General features: G+C 36.1%; 1 protein-coding gene across 1 annotated transcript; it reads left to right on the top strand.

Moving 5' to 3' along the window:
- The first annotated feature begins 1,890 nt into the window (after window positions 1-1,890).
- On the top strand, window positions 1,891-13,045 carry LOC104891779 (uncharacterized). Its single transcript, XM_010677534.3, has 6 exons — window positions 1,891-2,660; window positions 4,401-4,969; window positions 9,556-9,738; window positions 9,914-10,118; window positions 11,053-11,367; window positions 12,339-13,045. The coding sequence occupies exons 1-6, from the start codon at window positions 2,144-2,146 to the stop codon at window positions 12,719-12,721; spliced, it is 2,172 nt and encodes a 723-aa protein (XP_010675836.1). The 5' UTR covers window positions 1,891-2,143; the 3' UTR covers window positions 12,722-13,045.
- Window positions 13,046-16,733: the final 3,688 nt, after the last annotated feature.

Genomic DNA, 16,733 nt, shown 5'->3' with positions numbered 1-16,733 from the left:
GTGATTTATCCTAATTTAATCTTGCTATAACATTGTACATTGAGTCATAATTAGTGAATATTCAATAAAACAATATTGTACATTAACTCGTATCCAGTGAACATATTGAATTTCATCACTTTGAATTATGGCACCTGGAGCACTCTGAGGTATGGGACTGTAATGGTACATATTGAATTTCATTAATAAACAAACATCAACATACCAGTGTACAAAGATTGCAAATTACTCACTTGACATCAACTTCATGAATTGGGTTACTTTTAGCTGGGGGGTTGTCATTGTATATTTTGATTTTGTCAATGAACAACCACGAAGGCAAGAATAATGTACAAGGAGGTTGAGTGTGGAAAAGAGAGAAGTGGTGAACAGTATATGGGAGAAATGATGGCGGTTGACATCAAATCAATTATTAAATGGTGAACAGTAACTGTCAAATCAGTTACTTTTTGAATTTTCGACATGTACATTGGATGTAATGGGAATGTACATTGGCTGTCAAATCAATTACTTTTTGCATGTTGAATGGTGCGTTTCATTCTTCTTGCCTTGCGTTTTGGAGCTGGTGTAGGATGCTCATCCTACACCTCATACCACCATCTACTAATTGTGTAATAAGAGTGTTAGAGATGTATATACTTGTTTAAGTGTTTTTAGTCAAGTATAATTATTACAAGACTTTATCATATTATATTTGAAACATTAGATAATAAAGCTATAATGTATTAATGGTGTTGTAGCCTAAAAATCAGCGGCTATCCTTATGACACATGGCACTACTTCAGCCCTACATGTGGCATTTGTTTAGGCCAAGAAAAGTACAAAGGCCTGCAGGTTCTTTGGGCTAAAGTACACTTTTCTGAGGAAAAGGTGTACTGAAAAGCTCCCTTATGACCCTAGAAATGTACTTAGGCCCAATGAAGTAAAGCCTGATTCAGCTAAAGGGTAAAATGTATTGACCAATCAACACTTGCCACGTGTCCTGATATTATTGCTTAGCCAATTAGATGCTCCCAAATTAGGGTGACAACAAGGTACAGCAGTCATTTCAAACAGTATGAATAGTCCTTGAAATCAGGGGAAAGGTACGTTTTTCAGAGCATAGTACTGTTATTCTGCCATAAATTCTCTCTCTCTACTTTCTCTCTCTAAAAGTTCCTTCATACCCCTGATATCTGACTTAAGCATCGGAGGGGGAAATACCACCCAAACCTCCAGGGTGGGTCCCTTTTTGCAGGTTGCTGGTCAGAAGTTTGTACCGGTATCCGAGCCAATCATTGTTGCACAAGTCTCCAAATTAAGAATCCGAAGTTGGGAGTTGTTGTATTAGTTTACTAGTTTCATACTACGTAACAGATGGGTGAACTCTTACTTTTTATTTCAAAGGTCACATGTTGGATATCTTGCAGTTACACAATATTTTTTTTAATATGAGGAGTACACATGAACATAAAGAATTTGCATTAGAAAATTGAGTAGAGAGCCACGTGGCACATAAGTTTCTCTAGACACGCCTTTTAATACATTTGTATAAATATAAAGCTATATAAATGAGAATTAGAAAAGAAAATTAACCCACAATGGGCTATTTGACTAATAGGTACCATAAAAAGGTTCCCTCCGGGTTTGCGACCCGTTTATTGACATGGTTGGACTGGAACTAAATTTGGTTCAAATTTAATGGAATTGTTTCTTAGCGGGTCCAAAATCAATTTCGAAAAATTTGACTTAGCTTGGTATTCACTATTTACTATTTGTTAGATTATGCTTCAAAACTAGTCAAATAGTTTTCCTAATAATTAGGACTAGTTGCTAATAATTAGTTAGTGGGCTAACAAGTAGTGATCTACATAATGGTCTATTACTAGTGGAATAATAAGTAGGGGCCAGGGGGTGACGTAGTAGTTATGTTATTAATAATGTTTTATATGCCTATTTATTAAAAGTTGCTTCGTTTATTTATTTATTCATTTATGTGTGAAAAATACATGTAAATGTTCTTTTTAATTTCTCCATATTTCTCTTTTTTCTCTTTTTTCTCTTTTTAGTACTCACGCCCACCCCTATTTATACACGTCAAAAATGGGAGTGGACTAACATTATCTTCAATCTTTCAAAAGAAATTTAGCCGAGAGCAAGAAAAATGGAAGAAAATAGAGGAAGCCTTTCCTTCTTCACAACCTACCGTCCAACTGTGAAATTAGACATCTACTCATGTCCAATCTCACCAACGTCTATAGATGATGAGATATGCATGACTGATGAATTGTCCTACAATAGCAATGGGCACTTCATTGAGCCTGAAGCTCTAAAAATAATTCTCCAACATCCCAAAATAGCTTCTGAATCAGTTGACGAAGAAGATGTCGATTCAGGCCATCTCACCGGCCTGATTTTTGTATCCGAAAGAGAGAACGGCCTCGAAACACTTCACTTGTCGCTTCGACTTGATGATGAGCCACCGGTTTTCGAAGTCTTCCCTATTTCTCATGTTTACGACACTTTCGATGGCGTGCGCATGGAAGATAGTGGGTGCATTGCCGGCGATTATCTTATCTATGTCACCACGAAGGACCCCGCCTTGGAGCGTCGCCAACCTTGGACTGCCGTCTATAAGACCCATCTTATTACCGGAGAAACTACCCGTCTTACACCAGAAGGTTTTGTTCTCTCCAATTTATCTTCTACCGTACCCTTTGTTTTCAACGTACATGTAAATTTTTTTTAATTAATAATTTTGAAACTTACTATTATATTTTCCCCGTTTACAAATAGTTGCAACATTTCAGGTTTTCACGCTTGTCGATGTATGATTACAAAATTAATATCTGTAAATATTCATAAGTAAGAAAATTTAAAAAGTTTATACTAAAAAATATACATTCAGACAAAACTAACAAAATCACATACTTCCTCCGTTTCTTTATACTTGCAACGGTTTGACTTTTACACTACTCACCAACTCTACTTAGTTTATGTTTGGTGATTTATAGTTAAGGTAAAACATATTCATGTGGGATCTTGTTAGATTCGTCTGAATGTATATTTTTTGAATATATAATTTTTATAATTTTTATTTATCGATAATTAAACTTATTGATGGTTGAAATTATGCATTGGCAATCGTGAAAGTCAAACTGTTGCAAGTAAAAGGAAACAGAGAAAGTATATGTTTTTTCCTAAAATATAAATCTCAAAAGACAATCAAAGTGTAAGATGTCAATAATCTCTATTATATAAGTCAAGGGGGAGTTATGGTGTCCTCCTATGAAAAGACTTTATAAACCTTAATTCGAAAAAAAATTATTACCTATTAATATTTTACTCAATTATATCCCTTCCTAATTTAAAAATCTACATATTAAAGTAAGTTTCTACTAGCTAAAATAATTTGTCATAAAATTATGTGTAGTGAAAGAAAAAATTTATATAATTGAAGAATAAATTAACATAACTAAAACAGTTTTCATATCAATTACAGAACCAAAGATATAAAATTTTAATTCTACCTAAACTTTTAAATGCAATAACAAAACTAAATAAAAAAAAACCAAGAAAAATTCTTCATCAAATAATTTTATATTTTGTTATTTATACAACATAATATTAATTACTGCTACGATCATTATTACATTTAGATGAATTTAAGAATAATCGCTAAAATAATTCACGCACACATCGCGTGCATAGAAGCTAGTAAACACTTTACAAATGGTGAAACTAACTATTTCTAAACAAATGAAGTAATTTATTATTAAATTTAAAATTCTCACCAAGTGATCACATCAACCTAGAAAGTAAAATGACATAATTCCTAAACACTAAAGAACATGTATAGTTTCTCCGGAGTTTGTTTTGTGATCCTTGTTCACTCCTTCCCACCAAAAAAAGTGTATACTTTCTCTGTTGTTTATCATTTTGTTTCACTTTATTTTGTCACTGTCCGCGATTCACACCTATGAACATACATTAGGTATTAAATTATCTTAAAACAGCTCTAATAAGACCACCCGCTAAATATGTTCACATATGTCAAAAAGGAATTAACAAGATCTAATCCATCTAGAGAAATATTTTATCTATATGACATGTATAAATGATCTTTATCTCCTTAAAAAAATCCGCGAAATGATTTGTAAGATTTTTTGGGAATTAAAATTATCATTTTTTCTTGGAAAACTTTAGATAATATTATTCTTATACTAGTAGTTGATAAACTGATTTTGCTAAAATATTGAAATAATTATGAAGATCTAAATCAAAATATTCAAAATAATTTGTTTTTTTTTAAAAAACAATTCTTATGTATTCTTTATACCAAGCTAAGTCGAGGCCAAAAACTGGTATATACATATATAAAATGCCATGATTATTCACATTGAACTTTTTGTAATGAACAGGAGAAGCTGATTTAAGCCCTGCAGTGTCACCTTGCGGAACAAAGATAGCAATGGCATCCTTTGAAGGAAAGCCGGGTGGTTGGGATGGTGAGATTGAATACCTAAACACTAACATATTTGTGATGAATGTAGAGGAGCCATATAATCGTGAGATGGTTGTCGAAGATGGTAGTTGGCCGACATGGGGGAGTGAAGATGTCCTATTTTTCCACAAGAAAGACGGAGCTCATTGGGGTGTGTTTCGAGCTGATATCAGTGAAGGCGGTTTGACATCGGACATCACTCGTGTCACCCCTGATGACATTGATGCTATAACACCAGCAGCCATCGACGACACCAAGGTTGTAGTTGCAACTATTCGTAAGTCATCAGATTTCAGCCATGCCAAACGTGATGTTGATCAATATCGACACATTGAAATTTATGATAGTAGTGGAGAGGAAAACGTCATAAAAATCACTAAGAACACCAAACCTATGGCGGATCACTATAACCCTTTTGTGCTAACAGACTTTAATGGTGAGATGCGCATTGGCTATCATCGTTGTAATACAGAATCTTTAGATGAGGTATGTACTCGTCTTAATTTTATGTTTTAATTCGTTTATGAAGACATCTGCATCTGAAGATTTTATGAATGAATGTCTGTCTTAGATGCTCACAACAGCAAACTCAAAATATTCACATACCAGATTTCTCCTTTCATTCCATCTTGAATCAGCAATTACAAAAAATAGACATAAATAGTGGTGGCTTGCACAGATCACGACTCACCTTGATTTTCTTACCCTAGCAAAGCTACTAAAGGACAAAAGACAACACACCAAAATCTTACTAGAAAAAAGAGATAGCTATAAAAGAAATTAAAACTAAAACAACTTTTAGTTACTGAACTTTGTAGGACAGGACCCTAGCAAAGGACCCAAATAAAGAGAGGCCCAACAATAAGACAAAGTTCAGTAAGTTTCCAAACTAACTTTTGATAGGCTTTATGATTATGAAGTGGATCTCCACTTGTTGAAGTTAGTTTCACAGTACTATCCATAGGGAGCTTGAGTGGTTTGCAAGAATTCATACCATACTCACTCAACAGGTCTGAGATATATTTTCTTTGAGTGAGAAAGACCATGTACAGATCTATCCACCTCTATTCCCAAGAAGTACCTGATTTCACCCATGTCTTTCATTTGAAAGTAAGAAGAAAAGAAGGCTATAGTGGATTGAATTTCATCTAGATCATCTCAAGCTTTGATAAAATCATCAACATATATAAGAATGGCCACAAAGTTTTTCTTTTGCTCTTTGAGAAACAAAGACTAATCATTTTTGTATTGAATGAACTCATTTTCTTTCAAGGCAGAGCTCAACTTGGCAAACCATTTGATGCATGTACCAACTCTTCGTAGCTCCTACAGCCAATAGAGACCTTATGGTAGCTAACTTTGCAACTGTTGCAAAAGTTTCCTCATATTCTATCATATGCTTATGTTTGTTCCCAAGCACCACCAACCTTGATTTGTACCTTTCAACTTCTCCATCAGGTGTGTACTTAGTTTTGTATACCCACTTACACCCTATGACTTGTTTTCCATGAGGCAAGCTTATGAGTTCCCAAGTCCCATTAGACTCTAAAGCCTTCAACTCCTCATTCATAGCCTTCCTCCAATGAGAATGCTTAGCTGCTTCTTTAAAATGCACACGACCAGGTGCTTTCAACACTTGTGCAAGGAAACATGTGTATTAAGGGGACACAATAGTTTGAGTGACTTGTTGTATAGCTATAGCATGTTGTTGAACTTAGGTCAAGTTTGACACATGATAATATGAGTGCCAATTGGGTTTGTCTAGGTTCCCCTGCAACATTAGTACTGTTGCCATCAGTTTGTACTTCATCAGGGTTGGCTATAGGTGATGATGCCTCAGTTGGAACATCATCTACCCACTAGTTATGTGGCTGGATGCTTTTGATTTTTTGTGAGGATACTGAGTGAAACTCATGGTAGGGGTAAATATTCACATAGGATTTTACATCCATGGATACAAAGTGGGAGTGTGTTAGAAGGTTGTATAGCTTATAGCCTTTTTGGGTTCGTGGATACCCTATGAAAATACAAGGGACACCCCTGATAGTGAATTTATCCTTTGTGATGGCTGGGTTTCTCGCCACAAGACAACCAAAGGCTTTTAGGTGATTGTAGGCTGGCTTTTTGTGGTGTAAGGCTTCAAAGGGTGTTTTGTGGTTTAGGATAGGTATGGGTAGTCTATTTGTGATGAGAATTGTTGCTTGCACACAATCTCCCCAGAATTGGAGAGGGAAATCTGCTTGAAACCTTAATGCTCGAGCCATTTCAAGTATGTTTCTATGCTTCCTCTCCACCCTTCCATTCTGATGAGGTCTTCCTGCATACGAAGTCTAATGAATGATGCCTAATTTTTTTTTTTAAAAAAGGCTTACACTGCTTATCTTGAAACTCTAGTGCATTATCTAACCTCAAAACTTTCTCCTTCTTCTCATATTGAGTTTCAGCCATTTTCAGAAAAGCCTCAATGGTCTAAAAAGAAGCAGATTTCTCTTTCAACAAATGAATCCAAGTCACTCTTGTGTTACCATCTACCATAGTCAGGAAATATCTATACTTTCCCTTGTAGCTCACCTTGTAGCAGGGCCCTCACACATCATGTGAATTAGCTCAAAAGGTTGTAAAGCATTTGACACACTCTTGTTGTAGGGAAGTTTGGTAAATTTTGCAAGGGGGCAAGTTATACAAACCTCACTTTGTTCTGCATTCACTCCCTTCAACCCTTCAATTCATCTAATCTTGACCATGGGTGCATGTCCTAGCCTATGATGCCACAGTTTTGCATTGCTAAGCACTGGTACATCCTTCAAAGTAGTAATTACTTCACTACATGCTCTCATCACACCCTTCTCACCATTTTTCTTCACTACCATTGCTGAAATGTAACCTTTCTCCTTGAGATGCTTTATAACTTTTCCCAATGGCTCATTTATTAGGTAATAAAGACCATTATTGTGGACCTTCCCACCTCCTTTAACTTCCTATGTGTTGTTGTCTTGGCTTATGCAGTATCGAGTCAAAACTTCACTCTCGAGTTTGTGTCTTGAGTTGTGCCTGAACGTTGGCACATAGAGAACTTTTTCAAGTTTTAACTTGTTTTCCAGGTTTACATCACCACAGTTTGTTATAGTGGATGTCTGCCTAGCAGGAAGGTTGATTTGAGGGTTGTTTTCGCTCTCAACTAGATTCACAAGCACATTGTAAGTTTCTGTAATGTGGTCTGAAGCCCCCGAGTCAATAATCCATTCTTTTGACACACATTCAACAAGGTTACAGGATACCATTCCAGTATATCCCATATCTACTTCTTCTGCTGTGTCTGACCCTCCACCTTTGGATGGCATAGGCGACAACCTCAACAATTGTTCTATTTGTTGAGGTGCTATAAAAGTTGCAACTCCTTCATTTGACTCAGCTTCACTACTTCCCTGTACATTGCAGCTTTTGTGTATCCTCCAGTTCCTCTTCTTTTGTCCCATTTCTGAGAGTTTCCAGTATACACCTTTCCTTTCCCTTCATAGGAAGATTCCTCCTTTCCTTTGTTCTTCCAAGGTGGACCTATTATACTCCAAACACTTCTCGCTGGTGTGTCCAACCTTGCCACAAGCAATACATCCATTTTCATTTCCCCTGTTGAACATTACTAGACTCTCCTTCTCATATTTCACTTCAACCTGGACTTCTCTATGAGATTCTTCTTGTTGCAATGAGCTACAAACCCTCTCTACTGTTGGCAAGAGTGTCATCATCAAGAGCTGACTTCTCAAAGGTCTATAGTCTTCATTCAGACCATTGAGAAACTGGAAAAATTTGAGCTATTCTTTCTGTTGATTCAAAGCTTTTATGAACTCATTTACTTCTGGTGTCATTGCTGTTATAGAAGGAAAACCACTGAGAGACTCCAACTCTTCCCATAGCCCTCTCATCAGAGTATAGTATTAACTCACAGACTTCACTTGTTGTTTACATTCAAACAAGTCTTTGTTCAGTTTATACTTTCTAGACCAATTTGTAAGAGATAAATATTTGCTCTAACTGCTTTTAGATTTGTGATGAGTTGTTCAAAAACATTATGGATCTCTTAATTGGTTCACTCACAGTTGACAAAATCCAAGAAATCACCATACTATTGCAAGTTTCCTAGTGTTCCTCTTTCACCTCATCCTTCTGATCTCGAGTTAGAAACCCAGTAACAAACCCCAACTTTCTTTTTGATGCTAAATTATTTTCATAGATCTTCTCCATGATATATAGTTATTTGACCCCTGTAACTTTTCTACATTCATGAACTGATTTTCATCCGAAGAATGCAGATACAGTGGGCTACTTGAATCTATAGTGGTGGTAGTCATTTTCTTAGAGTTAGATTTCCCTATTTTTTTAGGATATAATGGTAAAGGAAGAAACTTTCACTAAGATTCTGTCTTAAAAAAATAATATACTAAACACAGGAAATATTTTCCAGGATAATGAACAAAAAATTTACAAATTTAAAGATGAGCTAAGGTTTGATTTTACCGAATCTGACTCTGATACCATGAAGCTTTTATGAATGAATGTCTGTCTTAGGTGCTCACAACAGCAAACTCAAAATATTCACCTACCAGATTTCTCCTATCATTCCATCGTCTTGAATCAGCAATTACAGAAAATAGACTTAAGTAGTGGCGGCTTGCACAAATCACAGCTCACATAGTAAAGCTACTGATCAACAAAAGACAGCACACCAAAATCTTCCTAGGGAAAAGAGACAGCTAAAAAAATAAAATTAAATTAAAACAACTTTTAGTTTCTGAAATTTGTAGGACAGGACCCTAGCAAAGGACCCAAAGAGAGGCCCAAAATAAAACAAAGTCCACGGGCCTTAATAACATCAAATTATATGCAATGACTGGGGCATCACCTGGACCAACGACTAATTAATTAATTTTCGAATTGTGTAGGACTTAATGACGGATCTATTCAAGCTTAGTATCTCCTTGTTCATCATAAAATGGAAAGAAAAAAAGAATTATTACTTTCAATCATAATCATTTTTGTTTGTAGATCTAAATTAACATCTTACTTTGTAATAGGATGGTACCGATCTCCTTGATAAGCTCGAAGAAGTCCAATCTCCAGAACCTGGAGTAGATTTATTTAGGATGTCAGGAGCTTTTCCATCCTTTTCGAAAGATCACAGCAAACTGGCATTTGTTGATAATGAGTTCAAGACAGTGTATGTCATTGATAGCCAAGGGTCGCACATTGTTTATCAGGTATACTCTCTTTTGCGCAGTCTCCTATGCGCACGAGATGTAATAATACAATATAAAGTTTTGAATTTCATCCAAAAAAAAAAAAAGGTTATGAAGCGCTATAATTGAAGTCAACTTTATATTTGTGCAACATGTATATCAGTATATGTAATATGGATATTTATATATTCTGTAGGCAGAAAAGCAGAACAGCGTGTTCTCTCCAGTTTGGAGCCAGGAATCAGACAAGGATACGCTTTATGTATGCGAAGGACCTGCTTTCAAGCCCGACGCAACAGTTGAGATATGTGCCATCCTTGATGCATGCAGTGGTGGTGAACATCAAGTTAAGCGTCTAACAAACGGTTCTAATAATGCGTTCCCATGTACCAATCCAGACGGTATCGTCACTATCATCCCACTATTATTCTTGATTGCCGACCCCACTATATATTTGTTTTATCCAAATTAATTTGTTTAAAATGAGCATAGATATTCAAATGTTGGTAGGTTTACCTAATTTAATGTATAGAAAACTCCTCCATTTATTTTGTAAGATGAAACTTCATCAACTTTTGAGAGTTAGCTAGTTTTTTATCTCGGACTATATCCAATATAATTATAGTTTTTATTTATTAATATTTTTCATTAATATTATAAGACTAAGTATTACTTGGTTTAGTGGTTAAAACTTTAGTATGCAAGCTTGAAGTCAAGAAATCAAATCTTATATAATCATGCATCTTCTATTTTTTTATTATATGTAGAGTACCCGAAGTCAACACATTAAGAGATAGCGTTACGTGGCACAATTCCTTGTTGAATAACACCTTTTAATATATTTGTGTAGATAGATTTAATATAGAGGTTCTTTTTTAAGTTTTTTTCTAAATAAAATTAAAAACAAAAATATATGAAAACCGTGAGCAGTAATTTTCAATTTTTTTTTCTTATGTTATCTATATAATATAATATGACTTTAAAATCTTGAAGCTAAGAATAATAAACAGCCAATAATACCAAATGGATCCTAAGAAATATAACCTATTCTTACCAATTTGTATATTTTTAACTGATAAAGTACGATACATATATGGTTCATTGTTATTACAAAAATTACTTTTTTGATTTCTAGAGTATTTCAAAAAAAAAAAACAATATTTCATCTACTTTACTATTTTAGTTGTTACAGTTAGACTTTCATCCTTATCAGTATAATACTTTGGTGTATACCAAGGTTCATCTCTTTATTGAATTGTATTTTCATTCCTTTTCTGTAAGCTGAAATTTCATTTTGATTTACCATATTGACAAAGGGGTTGTAAACTATAACAGGAACAAAACTAGTCTTTCGATCAACGAGAGATGGAGGGGAGAATCATTACAAAAATCTATACATAATTGAAGATTTAGACTCAATGGAAGACGGAGAAGGTGAAATAACAAGGCTAACGAATGGTCCTTGGGTTGACACACACTGTGAATGGTCTCCAAATGGAGAGTGGATAGTATTCGCATCCAACCGCCATAGGACTACAGACGATTCGGACCATGGTCTTGACACAGGCTACTTTGCAGTCTATCTAGTGAAGGCGGACGATCCAGATGTGTGGGTGAAAGTCATAGGAAGTAGAAGTGGTGATCTTGCAGGTAGGGATAAAAATATCCTATGGATGACCGATTATCTAGATACCCCAATTTTTATTTATTTGAATTTATAGCCTTAGTTGTTGCTCTTCCAGTAGATATTGAAGGTATTCGTCAAAAATCCGGTGATCCGATCCGAAAACCCGGTGATCCGATCCGAAAAGTTCGGATATCCGAAAATTTCGGATCGGATTCAGATCGCAATTCCTCCGATCCGAAATTTTCGGATCAGATCGGATTCGATTTCCGACATTGAACACCCCTAATCACAGGGATGGCAACGAGTCAGACTTGGACCGGATTATGCATAATCCGACTCTGACCGTACATTGTAGTCGGATTTTAAATTCGTGTCCGACTCCGACTCCGACTCCGAAAATTCGACTTAAAATCCGAACATCCGACTTAAAATTCGAACATTGGACTCCAAACCTGATCCGACTTATTTTACGCCCATTTTTATAATAGAAAAGTCTTCTATAATACAATAATCTAATCATTATAATTTTTTTCTAATTATCATATGGGAATCTTATATTGAAAAAATAATCTAGATATTACTATTATATTTAACAATCATTTCTTCAATGGGAAAATCTTATATAACACAATTGGCTAAAAGTCGAAATCAGATCATACATAAATAATACATTATCATAAATAAGAAAAAAAAATTAATTGACTTAAAGTCGGAGTCTGATTATGACCCTCCTCCAACTCGGAGTTGGATTCGGATTATTTTTTTTCGATGTTGGCTCAGATTTTTTTTCCTTCGGATCGGAGCGGACTAGGGTCGAATTCGGACTAGATTGTCATCCTTACACATGAGTTATTTGGTCCAAGATTTTAAAGTTTGACCCACCAAAAATGAAGTAGCTAGGCACTATATTATGGACCAGAGGGAGTATTTTATATATATTATAATATTTTAATTTAAGCAAATAACCCTATATCATGTGAACTATAATTTGCAGGGCATGTCAACCATCCATTCTTTAGCCCTGATGGAAGGAGCCTTTCCGTGGTTGCCGATCTTGCTGCTGTTTCCTGTGATCCCATCTCAATGCCTCTCTTCATTCATTCTGTAAGGCCATATGGAGACCTTTTCATTCTTGATATAGACGAAGATGACATATATGCGAATGAGGATGTGGAGGATTATAGGCGCATAACACATACTAGGTATGAGAATTCAACTGCTGTTTGGTCTGATTTCTCAAGTCACGGCTTTAGTCAAGTGTGGAACGAATTCTTTACCCGTCACAAGCACAAGCTTAACAATCATCTACATGACGATGGGGGCGAAACTTGGCATTCCACTGGTCACATCTGCGTACATGCACCAAAACGCTGTTAAAACTAAGTACTATATGGTTTCATGTGATTTGTTCTTTAGTATTTAGTTTGAGACTAAATATATTGCATGTTGATTTTATATCTTCCTTCCATCACGACATAAATATCAAGACTCAAGAGTGTCTAGAGAGTTTAATATGTTAAAGAATGTATGAGCCCAAATTACAAGGGACGTAAGGTTTATATTTAGGAAAGTAGTAGTTATTATTAGTCAAGTTACATGGTTTTACTAATCTCTTAAAGGTTAGGTTTTACATGTGACAAAAAGATTGTTTTTATCGCAATTAAATTGGATTTATAAGTTTTCATAAAAATTGTTTTAACTTGTGAGATGCATTTTCATGAAGGTAAAAGAGATTCTTATTCTCCTCAAGTTGGTATCATAAGCAGTATATTTCTTAAATCTAGTTGAGCCTGATCTAGGAGATGCTAGAGCATATCACATCCCTCATTATTTAGAGAGAGTGAATATTTTGATTAAATTTTGTTGACTTTAATTTAACCGTACATATTAATTATTATATAAGATAAAAAATCATGTGACGAGTCATTAAAGATTGCATTTTTTAACCGGAATAATACAAACTTTGGCCCGTTCTCTCGCAATAATACAAATTTTTGATTATTTTTTAAAAATACAAACTTAAGGCCAAAATTCCTCCAGTAGATCATGACCGGTTCCTAACTTATTGGTGGAGGTAAAATGCATACGTGACAATCCCTAGGACATGTGCTGCTTGCTTAATGGTTGATTTTTTAGATTTGAAAAACAAGAGAAAAACTTTTTTTTCTTTCTCTTTCACCCACCCCAGCCCACCCCTAACCCTGGCTAGCCTTCTCTCTTCGTCCCCTTAGCACCACCACATAATCCCCTCCCCCCACCACCTCCCCCATCTCGAAATGGAGCCTTTGACACCACATACGTCACCCCGTTTTCTCCAACCCTAATATCCGTTTCTCCACCCAACACCCATTTTATTTTTCCCGGGTAATTTCGCGCGTTTCGCAATCCTCCGAAATGGCGGGTGAGTGGAATTACTCAATTTAAGGCAGATTCGAAGCGAAGAACACGATGGAGGTCGTCTTCAATTTGTTGTTGAGTTCGGCAATTTCACTCGAATTTCTTGACGTTTGCGTTATTGTTCCAATGCGAAAATCAGACTTATGTTGTTGTAGAGGTGGTTGTTGAAATTGGCGTGGAAATTGGAAATGGGATGTGACTTCACTGGTTTACAGGAAAGAAAGGGAGAAAGAGGGGTTTACACTTTTACAATCGAGGAGAGAGAGAGGGGTATGACTTTACTGGTTTGCGGTCCTTACGGGGTGGGTTTGCAGTGGCTGTAAGTTGGGTGGAATGGATTTTGGTTGGTTATGGTGGGGTTTTGGATCTTGGCTGGTGGTGGTGAGAGGGTAGTTATGGTATGGGTTTGCGGTGGCTGCGAGTTGGGTTAGAGCAGTTTGTGGTTGTGGGGTGGGGTTATGTGGAGATTTTTTGATGGTGGGATGGTGGAAGAATGCTGGTTGGGTGGTGGCAGCGACTTTGGTTCGGTTCGGAGGGGAGGTTCAAGGCTGGGAGGGTGGCTTCCTAGTGGGGAAGGGGTGGGATTGGAGGTGGGACAAAGCATGGGTGCTTTCAGTTGGTGGGGGAGGGGGTGGTGAGGGTGGTTTCATCCGTGGGGGTGGGGTGGAGGGAGGGGGTGGGGTTTCAGATTTTCAGTTGGTTGGGTAGAGGGGAAGAGGAAAAAAATTTGGAGTTTTTTAAAAAAAAAATTACGTGTTTTACAGATTAACGGTCAACTTGACCTACTGGAGGAGTTTTGATATAAAGTTTATATTTTTTAAAAATAATCAAAAGTTTATACTATTGATAGAGAATGGCCAAAAATTTGTATTATTCTTGTTAAAAAATCATTAAAGATTTCATTCCAATGTATATATGTTCAAAATATCATCATATTATAATTTTTGCTAGTAGATATGAAAGAGTCGTGTTGGGGGTTGGGGGGGGGGGAACTAAATTAAATAAAATATATATGAAGATTGATTATCTATCATGAGTATATATTGTGCAAAGATTTAGCAGTTTGCAATATATTACCAATTTGAATAAATAATATGCAAAGTATAGCATAAGATAAAATCATTACAAAATATGCGTAATATAAGCTTTCCGATTTATTTGCCATTGTTTTAGCTAGGTTAGTATTGCGCTTTAATTATTGAAAAGTATCTTTATCCTTTAAAAGCAAAAACAAAAAAGATTAGTGCAATTTAATTATAAAAATTTCTACATATAAGTATAGATTTGGAATATACGGTTTCGTACTTTTCCAGGTCCCGAGTTTCAAACGCCACGTGATGAATCCTAGGGGATTGGGAGGTCATTGGAAAGGAGTCATGCCTTCACGTTCATTTCGAAGCAGTTTTAGGTTTCACGAGAAATGAACAAATGGGTGTTTAAAGGCTTTTCGAGTCAACACTAATGGTGTCAACCACCCGCGCGATGTTACAAGTCACTTCGCTTTCCTAGGAACGTTTCGGGCAAAAATATGGCCAGGTCCGGAGAGGTCCGAAAATGTCCCAAAAAACAACCAAAATTGAAGGTTGTAATATACGCTTTCGGACTTTCCCGGGATCCGAGCTCCGAACGCCACGGGATACCTCCTTTCCTATGAACGTTTACATTCATTTTGAGGCAATTTTGGATTTCACGAGAAATGAACAAATGCGGTGTTCAGAGGCTTTTCGAGACAAGGCAAATGGTGCCAAGTACCTGTGCAATGTTACAAGTCACGCCGCCTTTCCTAGGAACGTTTCGGGAGAAAATATGAACATGCCCGAAAAATTCCAAAAATGTCCCAAAAACAGCCAAAATTGAAGGTTATAACACACGCTTTCGGACTTTCCCGGAGCCCGATCTCTGAACGCCACGGGATGCCTCCTAAGGACATGGGAAGTCATTGGAAAAGTGAAATGTGGCTTGGAACGAATATGTGCGGATGTCTTTACGTTCATTTCGAGGCAATTTTGAATTTTACGAGAAATGAATAAACGGGATGTTCAGAAGCTTTTTGAGGCAATGCAAATGGTGCCAAGCACCCGTCCAACGTTACAAGTCACGTCGGTATTTATAGGAATGTTTTGGGAGAAAATAAGAGCAGACCCAAAGAAGTCCAAAAATGTTGCAAAAACAACCAAAATTGAAGGTTAGAATACACGCTTTCAGACTTTCCTGGGGCCCGAGCTTCGAACGCTAGGAGATGCCTCCTAGGGACATGCGGAAATCATTGGAAAAGAGTCATGTGGCTTGGAACGAATATGTGGATGCATTTACGATCATTTCACGTAGCACCTCTCTTACTCCACTAGAACTGTCCAATGTGTACATAAGTCATGTCAATTAACAAAAGTAAAATAAGCTTGCAACAAGATTTGAATCCATGATCTCTTGCTATTATACATGACACAATTACCATCTCAACCAACTTTTAATCATGCTTTAAGTGTCCACATTATTATATTTGTACTTTTCAAATGTTGAGTTTTCCTTAATATATTTTAATGGGAATGGAAAAAAATGCATATTAAGTTCGAAAACACAATATCAATCCGGAACAACGCCCGAGCCCAAATACTAATTTTTATTAAAACATGTACAATGATATATGACTCTCCAATAAGCTTTTTATGTTAGGACTTTCCCTTCCTTTATTTGAGGGTCTATGCCATTTTTTTTCTATAATTAATGCTCAGAAGTCAGAACATATCAAGGCTACTTTCTACCTTATCTATTAATATAATAATCATATTCATTATATAATCAATTGATACAGCTGGAGTTCTGGAGGAAAGCCTTATTAGCAACTAATAATTATTGATGCTCATGCATGTTCCTTCTCAGAACTCCATTCATATTTGTTTCACCGTGAATTGACTAATAGTTTTGTGTTCTCTTAAATATTTTTTACTTGGTGTGTGGTAAAAGTTATGAAGAAGTCAAGCCAACAAGTGGA

Source organism: Beta vulgaris, chromosome 4 (assembly GCF_026745355.1).
Source record: "Beta vulgaris subsp. vulgaris cultivar EL10 chromosome 4, EL10.2, whole genome shotgun sequence".
Taxonomy (NCBI): Eukaryota; Viridiplantae; Streptophyta; class Magnoliopsida; order Caryophyllales; family Amaranthaceae; genus Beta; species Beta vulgaris.
The sequence above is the reverse complement of the archived record's forward strand: the minus strand, read 5'-3'. Positions and strand labels throughout refer to the sequence as shown.

Bases quoted from the DNA above. Each gene is read 5' to 3' on its own strand.
- LOC104891779 (XM_010677534.3), top strand. From the start codon at position 2,144: ATGGAAGAAAATAGAGGAAGCCTTTCCTTCTTCACAACCTACCGTCCA. The intron at 4,970-9,555 runs GTATGTACTCGT...ACTTTGTAATAG, and splicing joins ATACAGAATCTTTAGATGAG to GATGGTACCGATCTCCTTGA. The intron at 11,368-12,338 runs GTAGGGATAAAA...TATAATTTGCAG, and splicing joins TAGAAGTGGTGATCTTGCAG to GGCATGTCAACCATCCATTC.